This window comes from Lissotriton helveticus, chromosome 9 (assembly GCF_964261635.1).
Source record: "Lissotriton helveticus chromosome 9, aLisHel1.1, whole genome shotgun sequence".
In the NCBI taxonomy this organism is placed as follows: Eukaryota; Metazoa; Chordata; class Amphibia; order Caudata; family Salamandridae; genus Lissotriton; species Lissotriton helveticus.
The window spans coordinates 64,963,529-64,983,285 of record NC_136070.1 but is presented as its reverse complement, the minus strand read 5'-3'; the positions used below and the strand labels follow the sequence as shown (position 1 = coordinate 64,983,285).

At 44.6% G+C, this 19,757-nt stretch overlaps 1 protein-coding gene across 4 annotated transcripts in view; it reads left to right on the top strand.

Annotated features, from left to right (window-relative positions):
• Nucleotides 1–19,118, top strand: part of EXD2 (exonuclease 3'-5' domain containing 2) — a 62,613-nt gene extending 43,495 nt beyond the window's left edge. For 2 of the 4 annotated variants that reach the window (XM_078659459.1, XM_078659460.1), the window contains exons 6-9: nucleotides 1,858–1,964; nucleotides 7,019–7,154; nucleotides 8,968–9,324; nucleotides 16,151–19,118. In XM_078659459.1, coding sequence (XP_078515585.1) covers nucleotides 1,858–1,964; nucleotides 7,019–7,154; nucleotides 8,968–9,324; nucleotides 16,151–16,367 — 817 coding nt within the window. In that variant the 3' untranslated portion in view covers nucleotides 16,368–19,118. The remainder of the gene's footprint in view (nucleotides 1–1,857; nucleotides 1,965–7,018; nucleotides 7,155–8,967; nucleotides 9,325–16,150) is intronic. The other 2 variants (XR_013600835.1, XM_078659461.1) reach the window with 2 other exon arrangements.
• The last annotated feature ends 639 nt before the right edge of the window (nucleotides 19,119–19,757 follow it).

Sequence of the window (19,757 nt, the reverse complement as noted above, 5' to 3'; positions counted from 1 at the left end):
AGGCATACTCACTCCTCACCCTTTGCCGCATACCTGTGCTGGCCCTTCACCGTAGACTGAGTCTCTGCTCCCTCTGCATCATGAAACAGTGCCCTGGTCTCCTGAATTTAACTGCCCGCCATGTACATGTGTAAAAGAAACCTTGAACAATTCTTTGAATTTAATTCCCATATTTAATTTAGTGTCTCCTGTGTGGGTGTTCAGCCTGGAATTATTTTACTTAAGGAAAAATATATGGATCTTAATTTAATATAGCCGGCCAAACCAGAAAGATACAGTCTAGAACAGTGGTCTTCAAACGTCTTAATGCAGCACCCCCCATGTTAAAAAGAAAAATCATTGGGAGTCCCTCAATTTTTCACAATTATTTCTGTTTCCATATTTATGGTCCCTGGCCAGTCAATAGTCTGAGGCAGTCTGTATCTGAAGCCCCAGGTTCAGTTTGCAGCCCTCGATTTAAACTGATGTCTGGCAAACTAGGTAACAGGAAAGGTGGCACGAGTTGTTCAGTCTGTAATACACCCAAGCACCTTTCAACACAGAGTAAACATGAAAAAATACCATATAAATGAGTGTGTACCTCTATAGTTACATGTATGGCCTGTGGTGCACTCCACACATGGTTGTACAAAATGCAGTACACAAGCACCCCTAAACACAGCTTTCATCCCACTCCTCTCCTAATTTACTATTGGGCAACAGTCCGGTGTCTTCAACGCATAATACGTGAGCTACTAGTATCTCTTGAGCCATCTTCGAGTAGCTCGCGTGTGTGCAGGCCACCCTAATACATTAGACGCTTTTGCATGAACGCCATTTAGGGATTGCGACCCCTGGCTTGCCCTTTGCTACCCCTGACACAGCTTTTGTGACCCCTGGCCTCAGAGGTGGCAAAATCAGTGCCTGGAACACAGGGGCAGCGCTTCCTAATGGACCCTGGTTGAAGCTCCACTTGCCTGGTTTGTGTCAATTTTTTATTATACAAATAGTGAATATTATTTACTATTAGTGTCATAACAAATGGAGTACATTAGCTGGAATAGGAAACTATCTGGAAGCCAAGGTAAGTAAAAAATGCTGTTACATATATGTTGTATTCATGCTTGCGGGTGAATGTGTTTATGTGCACGAGCGTATCAATGTGCTAGTAAGTATAAGATGTTCATGAGGTTTTGCCTATTTAAATTAATATATGTATACTAAAGCTGAAAGCGTGTATTCGAGACTAAAATATGTGTATTTTCAGAACTCAGATGCTGCTGTTTGGAGAAAAATGGTTGAATTTCTAGTTTAATGTCTAGCTCAACCATTCCAACCACTGAGCTGGGTAACAATAAACATATGTTATTTCAGCTCCACTATACCCTTTTGGGTAAACAAGCTCTTTAGAAATACATATTACGTTCTGTTATATAAAATTATGTGGTGGTGGGAGACTTATTATTGCTTTAGTACATTTCAGCTCTGGCTGTTATGTTTTACCCTGATAGAGGTATTCCAATTTTATTTTTTACATTACTGCTGGCAGCCCTGTCTGATGCACTTAGGTGATCACTGATGATCATCTTGCATGGTACGGTCACTAATGTAAGCGTATCCAATGTGGTCACTATTAAAACACTAATATTAACAGCCCGGATGATTTTAATTAAATAGAAGTAGATCTTATTACAGAAAAGGTTGGAGACCTAACGTCCCATTCTCTCTGTAAGTTTTTTTTATCTGTTTTGTGTTCCTCTGCCTTGCACCCCATCCTGCTTTGTTCAGCGTCATCATTATTTTGTATTTATTTTGATGCAAGCATTCTGAATAATGTTACCCTCTGTCCTGAATCTAATGCTGCAATGTCTCCCACAGAAAGGCCCCCTTGTATGACAACTGTTTCCTGCATGCTCCGGATGGGGAGCCCTTGTGTACCTGCGATCGCAAGAAAGCCCAGTGGTACGTGGACAAGGGCATTGGAGGTAAGTACCTGTGGATTCATTGGTTGTCTTTCCATTCGGTGGATGTGACTGCCCAAGGCGGCGATAATGGGTACTCCTGCCCTAGAATACAGTTGGTAAAACCTAGAAAAGGGTGCATGGATCAGGGTGAATTTGTTTTCTGGGTTGTAGCTTCAAGTCCAAGTTTCAGATTTAAAGAATGGACTCGGATCAGGATGGGCTTTCTTGATCAGTTTTCTCCAGCTGTTATTGCTTTAATGTTAATTAACCTAAATGCAATCTGTAAATCAAGTTTTTCCAGTGCAGGCCCACTAGGGCTGGACCCATGTCAGATTTTCAGGTTAACAAATTAATATGCAAGTTTCCTGTTATTTCAGGACATATAGATTGATTTATTTTGTATATCCTGAGAGCGTGGATGGCTCTGGTCCTCCTAGATCTATGTTGGATACCCCTGCTATTATCTGTTGGCACTTTCGTGCCCACCGTTTATATTGCCTCCTGCAACACTTTTCATTGGTGATTGCAAAGGAGGACACATTTTTTTATTGAGTTTCTGCTTATAATGTTATTCCTTTCTCGTTGCAGCATCTGAGCTTCACTTAACGCTCTAGATTGCACATTAGTAATTCTCACTCTCTAAATTCTTAATTTTGCTTGAGTCTTAGACATGTTCATGAAGAGGATGGAGATACGTGTTGGCCCAAAGTTCTACCCTGGGGTTTCCTTCCACCCACTTTATGGAAATCCAGAATCCTGTGAGCAGCCTGCCAGCCTGCTCCTTAGCTTCTCCTTCCCAGGTCTCTGATCAGCTGCAGTGGCCAGTGAAAAAGAAAGAAGGACACTGCGAGTATCTAAGAGTATCTTGGCAGCGTCTCAGCCTCCTCCTCCTCTTATAGGACCCTCCTATGTGGGGCACCTCCCATTTCGCTGTTTGCTAGAATATCATTTGAAAAATAATATCTGACACAAATATCGCTGAGAAAATAACGTTTACCAAAATATAGATTTGCTACTACCTCCAATGAGGTGATTTTTTTTTAAGCAACGTTAGGACGCAGTATATTTCCATGCAATATTTTGGTACCATACCTCCCTTCTTCCCACTCCCTTTTCTCATCATGCCACAGGAATCTCACTCTTTCCTCAAGAAAGTTTCGGGGACTGATTGGCTAACTCACTCAGTGGGCGGTGGCTAACTCACTCAGTGGGCGGTTGTTGAATCTATCCTATTAATTGCTTGTCCCCCCCCCCCCTCCTCTTTCTGCCTCGTGGCTTTGGAGACATGGTGGCTGCTTCCAGGTATGACGCTCACCAGTTTTTCTTCCCTCTGGATGTGTTATGGGGTACTGGGTTGCTGAGATCATATTTGTGGACCGTGCCTGAAAGCGTGGCCCATCCAAAATGCAGTGCCATCCCACCTGCAAAAGTCGGCAAACTTTATTGACTGCTCTGATTCTCTGTAGCTCTGGTGACCTTAAGTGAGTTTGTGGAGAAGGTGGCTCAATAGTTAGAGCGGCAGACCCTGATGCAGAGGTCTGGCCTGGCTTCAGGGTTCAATTCCCGCCTCGGCGGCTCTTGGACTCAATTTCCCCGGACCTGATAATTCTCGCCTCGGTGCCTAGTCTAATCATGGGTCCCACTCTGTGACTCTGGGCAATAGCTTGCTTAATCTCCACAACGGCCCGCAGCACTTGGATGCCTGGCTTCACCTTGGGGGTGCCCAAGAGTGGACATTTCACAGGAAAGCCAGGACGGGTTCCACAGCGGTATGAATACAGCACTACGAGACCTCTGGGTAGAAGTGCGCTATATAAATACAAACACATTTACATTTACATCTGACCGTACGCTGGTGCCCCTCTGAGTGCTTTAATCTGATACCCAGAGACTGTTACACCTTCTCGCACTTTTCCCCCCAAACTTCTGCAAAATTCATTGAGTTGTGTTCTAAATAGAATCAGCCCTTAGCCTTAGGGTTCTTCTTCTAGGCAGGAAGTCCAGGCTCATTGATTTCCCCTCCCTCATTTCGTCTGGCTTCTTAGCCCTTTATAGTCTTGGATGTCCAGTGAGTCTAGGGATATTGAGCTCAATGTACTAAGTTTCCGGTTTGCTTCTCTTAAATAGCGACTCCGTAGGAATCACTATTTAAGAAATGCAAAACTATATGTACAAAATTAGCGATTCCCTAATGGGGATTCCTACATATTAGGAATCGCTATTAGGGAATTTCAAATCAGAAATGCCATTGCATTCCCGCCTATGGGCAAAATAGGAAATGGTTTGCATTTGAGAAATGCAAAGCCCAGGGTGCCTCTGGGCTTAAGACCCCCTGGAGGCACTCTGAATTTCCTAGTGCACATGTAAGCGCCCATGTGCGTATCATGTCACAATTAAAAAAAAAAGCATTTTTAATTCATCTTTTTATTTTGCACATGGTTACATCGATTTGAAGTCGATAGTAGTTGCATTTCCTAAATGCCCAATTTGCATTTAGGAAATGTTTTGTACATGTGCTTTCGGAACCGCAAATAGGTAATCCATATTAGCGATTCATAAATCTCGGTCGAAATTTGCAATTTCTACCGTATAGAAATGGTAAATTGCAATTGTTCTTGGCCCTTTGTTCATCTGGAAAGGCCTTTAACATTTTTAACTGTCCGAAATAACGATTCGGCCCGATAAGAAATGCTAAATGGCTTTGTACATGTGGCCCATTGCTCATTCACCCTCAAGTGCTATTCACCGTGAAGTGAAGTAACAATTTCTGTGCGAGGCCTTCCTCTTTGTAGGGTATCCTTCTGGTTTCTGGTATGAATCTTCTTGTTCAAGAGTTCTAATTATCACAAGTCTTTCTCTTGTGTTAAATTAGCCCAGCAGTTTTCTTTCTGTCTTCTGTTGCGGCACTTGGGTTTAATATCATCATCATAGGCATAGTTTAGTGTTTTCAACTTCAGTGGTAGCCAAAGCAAATGGGTAAATACTATGCAATGCAAATGTTATTTGGTTTCAGAAGGTCCAATCTGTGTTTCATTGGTTTATTATACTAGATGGACATTTCTGCACCATTAAAACCACCAACCTCAGTAGCTTATCAATATTATGATTAATATAAATAAAGTATTTGGCTTGAAAAATTCCCTTTACCTGCTATGTAGCAAATGTCCGTCCACCTCATCCTTGCTTGGTTGCCTGTATTATGAATTCACGCTTCGTCTGTGTCTAAGCGGCCAATACGAGAGAAGCTACTAGGTTACGGGGAAACAAAAATTGCATTTAATTATTTTAAAATATTTTTTACATGCATCATAGTCCGCCTCTTTTAATTTCCTTTAGAAGAGATTACTTGTTGTCAGCATAAAGCGTGTTGTTCTTGCCAAAGATCTGTCATTTCATCTAAAATAAATAATAATAAACAATCTGATTGGCGATTCCTACTAGCTAGTACCAGACACATTTAATCACAATATGCCTGGTATAATGGAAGATTTGTGTTCTGTCTACGCCCTATTCTACATGTTACTGCTCCGCTTACTTAAGTGGTGATGTGCGAGTGGAGTGGTTTGAATGTTGATAGTCAGTCAGTCAGTTGACAATCAGTTAGGTCTGGAGGCTAAGCAGATAATTTGCATATGATGGTGGATGTTGAGTGTTTTGGCGTCTGGTGGTGGGCATTTTTGCGTTTGGCGGTATGTGTGACATATGATATTGACTTTATAAGCTTATGAATGCTGGTGTGTTGGAGTATGGTGATGGGTGTGCTGACATTTGGTAGGCTGGGTGGATGTGCAATGGTTGGTGTGTTGGCATATGATTATGGCTTTGTAGGTGTATGGTGGTATGTGTAGTGGCCAATAATGGCGGTTGTTTGATAGGAAGTGGGTGTGTGGACCTATATTGTAGAATTCTTTTGTTGACACCTGATGGTGGATTTGTTTGTGTATGATGTTTGTGTGGGCAGATGATGGATGTGTTGACATAGGACAGTATGTGGGTTGGCATAGGACAGTGGGTTTGCTGGCACAAGACATTGTGTGTGTGTGCTAGCATATTATGTAGCTTTTGTGGATTTATAATGGCTGGTGTGGTGTGTTGGTGTTGTTGTTTGTATGGTGGTGGGTGTATTGACCTATGATGGGGGTTGTTTGCATAAATGAAGTAGGTGAGTGGATGTGTGATACTGTTTTTTTATGTATGTTTGCGGGTGTTTTGTAATATGTTGTAGTTTGTTTGGAAAATGATGGTAGGTGTGTTGGTGTATGATGTTGGTTGGGTGGGCTGTGGTTCGGGTGTGCACCCTGCCTTTATGCCTTGTTTCCGAGTGCCTGCCTTGTCTGTCCTTTGCAGCCTCTCTGTGACTCCATACCTCCTCTGTGTACCCACCTCCTATCCTACATCACCTGTTTCCCCTGCCTCTCTACCACCTCTGTGTACCCCCCTCCTCTGCAACCCCAGTGTTCTGGCCTTTCCTTCCAGTGGTGTTCCTCTTTGTGCCTCTCTAAACCCCATGCAGCCTGTGTGTGTAGTGTTCCACCTTGTTTTGTGTCAGCAGCCCACACCTGTGCCTTTAGCATCCAATTCATGTCCTGTCTGTGCCCCCTGCAGCCCCTCAGTGTTCTGCCCCTCTGCAACCCCTATTTGCTATTTTGCAACCCATTTGTTCCCATTGTGATGCATCAGGCCAGCCTCCGGGTTGTCTGTGGCCTGTCTCTTGGTTGTCTTTGGGATCATCTGGCTTATTCTCCTTGCTCTGCCTTTGATTGGTGCTTTTCTGGTGGTTGTCTTATGCTTGCTGCCTCCCCTTCTCTCTGCTTCTAGTGATGTGTACCTACTTCCGTTTGAATCTCAGTCTCGCACTTTTCCGAGTGCTCCTCTTGTCCACCAAATTTCATGACATTTCCTCAGAAAATTAAAAATTGTGTTCAGTATCATTCCATGTTATGTCTTTGTTCATTTAATTCATTACGGAATTTGAATCTATTCTATTTGTTGGGAATTGGAAAATCCTAAGGAAAAGAGCTAAGCGGTGAATGATCACACACCCCGTGACTTCTTTCTTCATTTGCACCCTACAGAGCTGATGAGCAGCGAACCATTCATCGTGAAACTGCGCTTCGAGCCATCTGGGCGCCCGGAGTCCGAGATAGACTACTACCTGACGGTCAAGGAGAACCTCTGCGTGGTGTGCGGCGCGAGAGAGTCCTACATCAGGTGGGTACATATGGTGAACGGTTCCTTCCAGTTGGAGTCGAGCTATGTTGAGCGTTTTAGGTAGTTCAGATCTAGGAAGTGTTATCTAACCATTGAATATAATATAAGGTCCTGGCTGGTTTCAGTTCCTCCCTCTTCTAGACTTAAAAAGAACTGAGATGCTCTTTTGGGTGTGAGTGATGTGCGCAAAGGTATGGGTTTTGATCATAAGGGTGAACACCTGTCAGTCCAACACTGAACACCCTCTGGCATTCTTCTACCTTCCAATGTCCCTTTGAATCAAAATATTTTTGGTCTATCCACTTTGTCATCTTTGTGGACAATGTCAACAGCGGCGGCAGTTCCCATTTGTGGACTTAGCATGATTACATTTTAGGCAATTTCACCAGCATTGAATATGGGAACTTAGAACCTGTTGAGCTGATTGAGTTATGGACCTTGTGTGTTCCGAGAGGCCTAGGACTACTCCAGGTGAATACCATATTGTAAAACAAATTTTTGTAATTAAATGTAAGTTTTGAAATAGTGCATGTACCAGAAAATCTCAGACCTTTACTTTCAGTAGGAAAACACCCACAGTACTAGATACATATCATGTCACTATAGTGATCTAAACACTCTTCAGCAACCGTGCAAGCATCTGTGATGAAATTCCAGCCCAGACTGAAGGCACAAGCACTTGGTGTGAAGTGAAGATTTCCAATATGGAACATTCCACTTTGCTTCATACCAAGGTAGCTCATTTATGTCATTACTAGTTATTAATTTGGACTAACCTATTATAGCCCAACAAGAGGTTTTTTTTCACTCTAGTGGTGCAAGTGTCCCTTTACCTTTAAAGTAGACACTTTTGATGCACCTGGTGTGTTTGATCATCTCTTCTAGAACACCCTAGGTGTGTATGTCTGCGATGGGTATTGCAGCACTCTGAACAATCCTTCAAGATAGATCAGGTTTTGGTGCATACTTCAGACAGACTTTTATGCTGCAATTAGAACATTGGAATGTTGGGAGGTCCATTGAAAACAATGGAGTGCTCCGGGCTTGTAATGGCTGGTATAAGCCTGGAGCTCCAACATTCCAATATTTCTTTGTTCACAGCTCTGGCTGTGAACAAAGGCTTCAGGGAGCCTGAGGGGATTCCAATCCCCTCGCGCTCCCATAAGGCTTTTTTTTTTTGTTAGAACATTCTGCCCTATAGTGACAGAATGTTCTAATAGCCTTATAGCCCTTCATTAGCTGGGCTATACCGGCTATTAAAGTCCCTCTCTCGGCTCGGGCCTTTAACGCTGGAGAGGGCCTTTAATAACCGGTATAGCCCTGTACGGCGGGCTATAAGGCTATAATAACGTGTAGTTGTCTTTGCGATCCTCTAAGGTGTCCTCTGTGTCTCCTGGTTTAGTTGGTTATCCACTGTGTTTCTGCGCAGTTTCATTTATAATATTACACCAGGACTGTAATTTGTGGGATTCATTTTGATACCTGCGTTTTGAAACCTTTTGTAGCTGACAGTCTGCTATAATTTAGAATTGTGACTATTTGAAAGGGAAAGAAGGGATCATTTCTTGCTTTGCTTCTCTTTAAAAAATTCAAGTAATAGACCTAATGAACAATAATTTGTAACAGAAAAAGCCTAGGACTGGAAGCCTCTAGTTGTTATGTTGTGTGTAGTTGTATAGCGCCCCATCGCCTTCAAGGGTATCCTGACGACCAGGAGTGAGGTAGCAAACTAGGTGAAGGAGAAATGTTAATCTGTGGTTTTCAAGTGAACGTTTGTGAATGAACATTGCTAGAAGTTTTTTTTATTTTACAGGAAGAATATTGTCCCCCATGAGTACAGGAAGCACTTCCCGATCCAGATGAAGGACCACAATTCCCATGACGTGCTGCTCCTCTGCACCGCGTGCCACGCTGTTTCTAACTATTACGACAACATTCTGAAGCAGCTATTGGCTAAGGAGTTTAATGCTCCCATTGGCTGCGAGGAAGGCGTTCGCCTTTTCGAGGACGTGGCGCGTCGGCAGGTGCGCTCGGGTGCCAGGGCCCTGCTGCATGCCGAGGGCCTGCCCGAGCAGAGGAAAGAGGAGCTGCTGGCAGGGGTCAAGGAGTTTTACAACACAGAGGAGGTGACAACGGAGTTACTGCAGGAAGCATCTGCCTTGGAAACACGGTATGTTACTCAATAGGAAAAGTGACACTGTTCAGAGTAGGGGAAAGTCATAAAACACCACATTTATTGTGCAGTTTTAGCTGCCCTCTCCCCTGAAGGCTGACTTAAGGACATTAATTTCCCTGTGATTGTACTCGTATAGGAAGTGGGTCTTGTTTACAGTGGGTCACCCTTGCAGATCTCTGATTCCACCTGGAAAGACAGTCCATGAAATTGCCTGTTTGTCTCCTAATATCCAACCTTTTCTTTCCATTTGTGCCCACTTATATTTTTACCTGACCTGCCACTTTCTATATTTTGGGAAATCAGTATTGTATAGGTTTTGAGATGTCCACTGCTTATTTAAGTAAAGGTGTTGTTTGATGGCCTCCTGCAGGTGAAGTCTTTCCCATCAGTTACTGATTTTGTGAAGTAATCAGAGGGACAACCACCTCGCTGAACTAAGACTGAAGTCAAGCCATAATAAGTAGGTTTGGACGCCCTATCTGCACTGATTTCGGTCCTGCAACCTCCAGAAAAAGAATGTACTATCTCTATTTAACTGCAGGGCTCGAAAAAAAAAAAAATGGTACTAGTCCTGCAGGACTAGTACCTTAAAAAATGTCCTTGACCTAACTGCAACCTACTTGACCTCCGTCTGTGAAAGCGGAGCAAATGTGACAAGATAACAAGATTTAAAGGCGTCCTTATTGCTCATTAACTTTGTGAGCAATAAAAATGCCTTTAAATCTGGTTATCTTGTCACATTTGCTCCGTTTTCAAAGGCAGAGGACAAAAGTTGGTTTATTTTCCTACTCTCCAGAAAGGGAGAGTAGGACTTAAAAACAGCACAACCTTGTTAAATTTAGCTCGACTATGCGAGCGGTCGAGTGGAATTTTCTAGCCCTGAACTAACAGAAACCTGTTTCTTGTTGGACTCTGTTCCTTGAAGAGCACAATTCAGGTAGCACTAGTAACTCCTGTTCCTGCCATGGATTATTCCATCACAAATGGCACAACAGTCTTCCTCCTTTGTCTTACAGGCCAGTTCTAAATGACAAGTGGACCAAGCATGGACTTCAAATTCAAATAGGAGATCTGCCATGGCACTGGTTGGCAGCACAAGCCCATTCCCTAAATATTGCCCACAATGCACATTCCCTCTCATATGGTTTTATGTAGTTCTACTCTAAGGGTATCTATGTAGCTTGGCAGCCATCTTCTGCCCGCCAGGTGCACCCACCACTGCCCATTTCACTTTATGCGTGTTCCAGTGCCTTCTGCTGGCACTTTCCCCAGGATTCCCCACTGGGCAGAGGAGACAGGGTCTGGAATGGATCCATTCACTAGAAAATGACATGGCAGGAAGCCGGACCAGTCCGCCCCTACCTTGGCAGGAAGCCGGGCCAGTCCGGCCCTACCTTGGCAGGAAGCCGGGCCAGTCCGGCCCCACCATGGCAGGAAGCCGGCCCAGTCCGGCCCCTCCATGGCAGGCAGCCGGGCCAGTCCGGCCCCTCCATGGCAGGCAGCCTGGCCAGTCCGGCCCCACCATGGCAGGAAGCCGGGCCAGTCCGGCCCCACCATGGCAGGAAGCCGGGCCAGTCCGGCCCCACCATGGCAGGAAGCCGGGCCAGTCCGGCCCCACCATGGCAGGAAGCCGGGCCAGTCCGGCCCTATCTTGGCAGAAAGCTGGGCTAGTCCGGCCATACCATGGCAGGAAGCCGGGCCAGTCAGAAACCGGTCCTAGGATGCTTGATTCCGGTCCAGGGAAGACATGGCTTGGCAGTTCGGTCTGGACTGTTCCTATGAGGCACAGGGTCTAGACTGATTTGCAAATGGCCATGTCTGAGCTGGGGTAGCTTGGTGAGCAAAATAACGATGTATTAAACCCAGATCTGTGACTGGGGTTGAATGTTTTGCCATTGTGCAACATTCCGTCCATCATCTTGTGTTTTTTGCCGTACCCACCATGGCAGGAAGCCGGGCCAGTCCGTACCCACCATGGCAGGAAGCTGGGCTAGTCCATACCCACCATGGCAGGAACCCGGGCCAATCCGGCCCCACCATGGCAGGAAGCTGGGTCAGTCCGGCCCCACCATGGCAGGAAGCTGGGCTAGTCCGGCCCCACCATGGTAGGAAGCTGGGCTAGTCCGGCCCCACCATGGTAGGAAGCTGGGCTAGTCCGGCCCCACCATGGTAGAAAGATTGGTCAGTCCGGCCCTACTCCCTCCTGAGTATATATTGTATGCTCCCTTTGGAGCCCTGGTCTGACAGGTGGCTTGGGCAGGTTTGGTAGCTGTGCTGTCCTCCAGTCACTAGTGTGAATACTTTTAGTTCACTTGAGCCGACTCAGACACACAACATTCCACATTCCCCGAGTACCAGAACTATTCTTGAAGTACCAGAACGACAATGTAAAATAAAATAAGATTGCAGGTTTGATGATACTTTCGGGTCTAGCTAGCGCTATATTAAACCTATAAATAAATACATCGTTTGTTTCCAGTTAAACCATTGGATTTGATTTTCATATTATATGCTGCCACCTTACTCAAAATTTAATATTTAGAAAGAATGTCTTTCTTTTGTTTCCTATGAGACATGGGTCTTGGAACAGGGTGGAAGGACCCGTGTCCTGCTGCAAAGCTTTCACTTTGAATTGTCGGGGAAACATTTTGCCCCTCACACCTGTACCTGACCCAGCTGAGGCAGTCCGAGTGGGCGTGTGCTGGTGCTTTACAATGTGCTGGTTGTTCATTCTAGTGCTTTGAGTCTGAGCTTGAGGCCACATTTTTTCCTAGATGGAAACTGCTATTGGTGATATTAAGGTTTTAGTGTCATGGGGCATTTGCTACTTTGGCTGTTACTTCCAAATTCCGATGGCAGCATTTTCATCCTCCAGATAGTTAACTTTTTAAGGCACCATTATCCATACTGGTATTTGAGATTTAAGTCTGTAACATGATGTAGACAAGGCTATGCCTTCTTCTGAGCATGTAAGGCCTCTGTTTTCTGTGCGGTAGCTCTGCTGTCTGAGCTTGCAAAACTTGTCTAACTTGAAAGGCAACTTTTATGTCTACGACCTGAGACTGCTAGATCTGTTAACAAGAATATTCGTATTCTGTGCCCCTTGGCTACATTATAAATCTTTTTACTGGATCTATTTTGAGGGGCATGTTGAAAAAAGGAAAGGCAAGGTTGGGTTCTTAAAGGAAGAAGCAGTTTGGAAAATAAGGGGACTTATCCAATTGTACGTCCATATCGTTCGAGCTTCCAAAAATGTATGCTGTTCCTAGTTTTCAAAGGTTTCCTGGGGGCGCAGCGGCTGATTGGCACACCATAAAGGTACCGGAGTAGCTCATAAAAGCCCCTTCAAAACTGCCTGCAAGCATTCTGACATTTTGAGTAATGTATTCTAAATGCTGTTCTGTGAAGTGCAAAATGTGGATCAATTTTTTTAAAGTTTGAGTTTGAGGACACCCCTTTTTAGGTCTCGCCTATTAATCCCGCAAGGGATAATAGGCGAGAGTATAGTGAGCAAACCAAGGTTCAAACCATCGCGGATTTCGTCCAGTTCGTGTGGTGCACTCGGGCGGAACGCGTGTCCACATCAAAGCAATCAGCCCCCCTCCCACAGGCATCTGAAGCTTCCCCCAGCATGCGCTCGGCCTCAGGCATTTCTCCTCCCCCGTAATTACTTTCACTTTCACGGCCGCGTCTCGCATTTCGCCCCCTGCTTTCACTTTTTTTTTTTTGCTCTCCTCCTCTCCTGTCGGACCATGCCTCCCTCCTCTCCTTCCGTACCGCAACCTCTCGTCCTTTTCAGCCCCACTCCTCCACTCTGTTTTCCTAAACCCTCCCTGCTCAGCTTTCTTCTCTCTTTCTCCCCGTCTCCACTTCCCCCACCAGCTTCTCCTGTTCGTAAACAAGCTTGGCACACACAACTCAGATGCCCCAGACTGGCGCGAAGTAATGCACAGCATTGCTTCAAGTTACTTCCTTTTCAAACTCCCGTGGGCATGATGCAAAAGTGCGCAAAGCCACCCAAGCAACCCTTAGCAATAAAACCTACACTGTCTCAGAGTGCTTTGAATTGGCCATCAGGCACCACGACACAGCACTATATACAACGAACAATATTGCCCATTATCTCTGTCCAACACTCCCATCATTTTCACTATGTCATTAAGATGCTACTGTACTATTTTCACTCATGTTGTTATTTTAATACTCTTCGCATGACTAATTTGATTAAAGATGAGCGCATCATCTTTGAAGTCATTTGCACAATTTGTTTAGCAAACTGCATTTCGTGAATGGGCCGTCTGCACTCCAGCCATCTGGTCTCCGCTTCCCTCCTTTCTCCGCGCCGCTTCCCTTCGCACTCCCGTCCTTTTCACCCACTCTCTGACTTTCATTCGACAATTCGGCTCCCCGCCCGCCTTTCCGCTCTTGTTTTCCACCGTTGCCTGGGGTTTATATTATCCCTGTCACACTTTCTCCATCTGCTGGTTCACTAGTCCCACAAACATAGAGAACTAGTCCTAACTCCTGGATGGTTTTAGTAAATAATAAAGCCGTTTTCCCTTCACTATGGATAGTTTTAAAAATGAATCTGAGCCAAAAGTGCCAACGATGAACATGTAGCTCTCGTACTTGCCTCGGCATCGGTTCCAGGCGTTGTTTTCAGTTCTCAGATTGCTGGGAGGCCCTGGGGTCAGAGCTACATATGGTATGAATTGAGACACATTTCTCCTGAACTTTCTTTCACACCCGCTAATATTTACGTTATGTGCCCTGGCTTCACGCGCTGCAGTGGCTGCGATGAACCCTTCTGTTCACCTGACCCCAGAGCGCCCCTTTATTGTAAAATCATCTCGATCCTAACTTTTCTTTGCAGCCACCCACCGTCGATTCCACGGCCCCACCACAGGCAAGGTTCAATATGTAAAAGGGTCCGAAACGAGCTTCGTAAGTCGAGTTTATAGGCTGAAATACCGCTTCAGGCACTGGTGAATTTAGGCACTCAACTCATCATACAATGCCCTCTGTCATTCATCCTTGCACTCATACACCCATTCATCTGCCCACTGACTCATTGTTGCCTCCGCTTACTCACCCATTAACAACACATACAAACTCAATAAGTGTATACACACACACATATCTATAAATTAAAAGGAAAAAAAAAAAAAATGGCACCTAAACTTGGCATGGGTATGCTTGCTATCAAATAATAAAGTTAAAAAGTTAAACACCGCAAAGAGTTACCATCCTGGAATGAAATTATATGTGTAATAATAAGCTGCCAACTCTTCCTGCATCCTGATTGTTGCTGCCAGTGGGGGAGTGAGCCCTGCCGCACCGCTGGGGAGTTTACTTCCCATGTTTGTGCCTTTCTGCCCTCTGCATCACCACATCATCACTCAGCGCTACCCCAGCATCACTCAGCACCACCACATTATCACTCAGCACCACCACATTATCACTCTGCACCACCACGGCATCATTCAGCACCACCACATTATCACTCAGCACCACCACATTATCACTCAGCACCACCACATTATCACTCAGCACCACCACACTATCACTCAGCACCACCACACTATCACTCAGCACCACCACACTATCACTCAGCACCACCACACTATCACTCAGCAACACCACACTATCACTCAGCACCACCAAATTATCACTCAGCACCACCACATTATCACTCGGCACCACCACATTATCACTCGGCACCACCACATTATCACTCGGCACCACCACATTATCACTCGGCACCACCACATTATCACTCGGCACCACCACATTATCACTCGGCACCACCACAGCACCACTCGGCACCACTCAGCACCACCAGAGCACCGCCACAGCACCAATCAGCACCACTCAGCGCAACCACAGCACCACTCGGCGCAACCTCAGCACCACTCAGCACCACCTCAGCATCACTCAGCACCACCTCAGCATCACTCAGCACCACCACAGCATCATTGGTTCAAATATGTTCTCTCAATGTTTCAAGCTTTATTACAAATGTCACAAAAAGATGTTAATATTTCACTTTTGTTCTTGGATTTTCGTCACAATAAAATACACTGAACATAATCTTCACAAAAGTTATTTACAAAAGTTTAAGCTATTGCCATTATAAATTACAATCACTTTTATTTAAGTATTAATTATTTATAAAAATTAAAAGCCATTGTTATTTGGAATATCAATACATCTAAGTCACGTAAATACAAAACATGTTGCATTACAAATGCTATAGGTGTCATATTTGCGAAAGTTATAACTATTGGCATTGTAAATGACAAAGCTATTAATTTAGCTATCTTCAAAAACAACACATAAATAAAAAAAATGGTAATTTACAAGACCAATAGCTCAGACTTTCCTAATGTGAGACCTATTGCATTGCAAATGCTTGTTGAACTTCTTGCTTCGCTCTGCAGTTGGGCACAGTCATCTTTGCCTCTAGTTTCCCATCTCCTCTGATGACCACCCATTTTGTCATAATGCGGTTTAATGCATCGTCCAGCTAGCTCTTTTCTTTATCCTATAGAGCCTGGGGTAGTTCCAATCTGCAGCCCTCACCTTTGTCTATGATGTGGCTGAGCATGAAAGAACTTGGCCAAGGCGTCTTTCTCGCAGTCATTGGAACCCATCGAGGCTGTCCTTGGCTGTTAAGATATTTTCTTGTCTCTCCTTGAGATGAGTAATTGCATGTTATGCCTTGCTAGTCATTACACCTTCAATTCTGATTATTCTAGAACATAATGCATAATTTTTTTTTTACTTGTGTTGCTAATGGTGTTCTTTTCCTCTTTTATAGAATCTGTAATGAAAGCTACGTACCCCATGGACTGAAAGTAGTGCAGGTCTGTGCCCAGGGTGCCCTGCCTGCCCTCATGGAGCTGGAGAAGCGATGGCGCCAGCACTTCTTGGACACTATGCAGCCCAAGCACCTGCCCCTGAGGTGGTCAGTCGACCACAACCACCAGAAACTGATGCGAAAGTTTGGAAACAGTTTAACAATTGAACTGTCGTGAAAGTCACAGCGGTACAACATTCTCACCATAGAATGTTTTTTGTTCTCTTTGGATGCCTGGCTTCTGACCGCCTTGAGAAGGCACAAGAAAGGTTCTAGAGATGTAATGGAACTCGTCAGCAGCGCGATTGCGAAGTCCAAAGACTGTCCTGAATCGACACCCATGGGTCGTTTTTATGCGAAAGGATGAAGTTGGGCATTTATTTTCTTCATTATTTATTTTCCATTGTACAAGATGAGTTTCATGATCATGTTTTTCACAGGCTATTATGTTATGTGCATCTGTGCCTTTGCAGAAGCAACATTGTAAATGCAGACTTGATACCATGGGGAAGGTTGAGCGGTTGGATTTTTTGATTTCCTTTTCAATTTATTCCAAACATGAAATTCTGATCCATTTGGAAACCTGAGTTGCAGGTTCAACTATTTACGTAGACTTGTTAGTCCTGAGTTGGAGCACATGGAGCCGAGCATTACAATAACTTGCATACTTTCTCCCTTCAAAAACTCTATGTGCCTTTGCCGGGTGTATAGAAGTCCATCGCAAGGCTACTGGTGGCTGCTTTAGCCACTGACTATCCAAGAGCAAGGATTCCTTGTTCCAGCACCTGTTGGAGATGGCTGAGAGCCCGACATGATACTAAACACTTCCTAGACTTTGAGACTGCAGTAGGCCTCAGCCTAACTCAGATAAGGGAGAACAACACTCCAGCCATAAAAAAAAATAGCATTATTTTTGAACGTGTCAGTATTGGGTATGAAATAATCCAGTTTGTCCTCGATGCCACCTTGTGATGCCACTAGATGCCTTGATCGCAAGTTGGCCTTCTCTGACAACCAGTACCGGCGGCAAAGGTTGGCGTTTCCAGGAGTGGGCATAAGTAATAGTCCCTGCAAGGGCTGGGTCTGTCTTAGGTGGATCCACCAATCAAGCAGTTTGTGTGATGAGCAAAGAATCTCACATATCCAGCCTCATGCAAAAATAACACTAATCTCCACACCCCAGTCATGGGTGTGACCCTGAGCCATTGCTGGGTTTTACCCATAAAACCTGTTTTTTCATGATCCTTCTGAATATAATAATACTATAGTAAATATCTCGAAACAGTAAGACAGAGTATTCAAATATAAGCTAAAGCTATATAGCATAGAGTGAGTAAAAACAGTTTGGAGAGTGGATAATTGGCACATAGTATTTTTTGTATGAGAAATCTAAGAAAAGTAGGGTTCCCGATATGTTTTACTCCTTTGTTTGCATGTGTTTGGAGGGCATAACTTTGGACAAGTGTGAGTGGAGGAGGGGGATGGGCATTTAACTCTATAGGCTGCAGACTATTTAAGTTTGCAGTATTATTTTGATGGGCATGTTGTCTGTTCCAGGAGAGGTTTGTTTGAGGTTCAGGAGTCTTTGGCTGGCATTCTACAGAATGTTTCCGTCCCAGTGTCACGCATTCTAGCATCCATTCACAAACAGGCTTGGCCGGTCTCATCTCATTATGTAGTTTAGCGACCACTTTCCTTGTCTGAGACATGCTGCTAAGTAGTATTTGGCCAATGTGGTTTCCATTGCCTTACTGCATTCCCCTTGTGAATTGTTTGAGCAGGAACAGTGGGGCTCAGGAAGGGAAGTCCATGTTATACTCCCTTCCCCAAGCAGGTATTTGCTCACAAGTGTCATTTGTGCTTTCCTTTTCTAGTGGTGCCTTACCTTTCAGAATCTGGTGATCACTTAAAAAATATTCACTTTCCACGAGCTCCTTTCTGGGTTTTCGCCCCGATAACCACATAAAAGATTAACATGATCACCTGGTCAGAAATGTTGGCCTGGCTGTGGTGCTCATGAAATTGTACTTGTTAGTAACATTTGCACAAAGTGCAAATTTTAACCCCTCCCATGCTTGTGACGGAACAGTTCCATCACGCCCCTCGGGTGGGCTGTGCTGGTGACGGAACGGTTCCGTCACGGCCCGCTCGCCGTGCCTGCGCGGCGCGAATTCCGCGCCTGCGCTGAGCGTTCTATTGAGCGGGCGGGGCCGTGACGGAACCGTTCCATCACAAGCACAGCTCACCCGAGGGCCGTGACGGAGCGGTTCCGTCACAAGCGCTGGAGAGCCGCGCGGCCCCCCCCCCCCCCCCGCACCTTAGCACTGTGGCGGAATAGCCGCTGCAGTGAAAGGGTTAAAATATTGAAGGTTTGTTTGAAAACAATGTTTCCAATAACAAGCCATTGTTCACCCAAAAAACCCTCCCCTCCTCACACCCCTTCCATAGCCCCCAAATATATGGCTGTCCATTGATTGAGACTTTTGGCCTAGGTGCTCTGGACATCATCCGCAGTCATGTGGTTTTGGAGAACCGTTATTTTCTGAGAGAGCTGAGCTTTTGTGGCCTCATTGGCTGCTGTATGATGAAAACATGTTCTCAATAGTGTTCCCTGGAAATGGCCTGCGTAGGGACTGGACGTATTATTGATTCTTGAAACCGTATTGACATATAAGTAAAATACCTACAAAAGTTGTATCTCGGCCACATTTAATATAAAAAAAGATCTCTGTAATCTACTCTTTTCTGTACCCAAAAAAATCAATTAAGATGTACGGATACGTCTAATTAAAAAAAAAAAATCAAATCCTTACTTTAAAAAAGACAAGTGGATCCCTTTTTTTCTAGTTCTCAAAATCACGAAGCTCCTTTGATAACAGTCTATTGTGGTTGTTACATCTATCTGAATAAAATAGTTTTGTGTTCTTTACATGGACACGGGTCCTTTGTTGTGCTTAAGAGTGGAGACTTGAAGATGAATAGAAGGGACCTTTAGGCCGTGTGTAAATGCCTTCTCAGTTAGTTTTTGGGTGATTTATTTTTGCCTGGGGACTTTATGTGGCAAACATTCAGCTTTGTAGATTCCCTGGGAAGGGCAGTGGGAGGGAAGGAACATTGGTAAATAATTACAAGCATTTGCAATGCAATAGGTCTCGCATTTGCAAGGGTTTGAGCTATTGGCATTGTAAATGACAATGCCTTTTATTTATGTGTTTTGAAAACCTGCAAAAGGTGTTAGCACACAACTTGTACTTATAGGGGCTTATTTACAAGCCTCTTGCACCGCCGGCGCATCACTTTTAAACCTTGCTTACAAGAAGAAAGTCTGGGAGTAAAAGAAGAGCAGTTACTGCCAGTCTTGCTTCTCGTAAGTTCCAGCTGTACAAAGTGCACATTTACGCACCGCTTGCAGGTTTCCAAAACACATAAATAAAAGGCATTGTCATTTACAATCCCAATAGCTCAAACTCTTGCAAATGCGAGGCGAGACCTACTGCATTTGTTATATTTGTTTTGTTTTACAGAGTTTTATAGAGCACGAACTTGACCCGAATTGGGTATCAGAGTG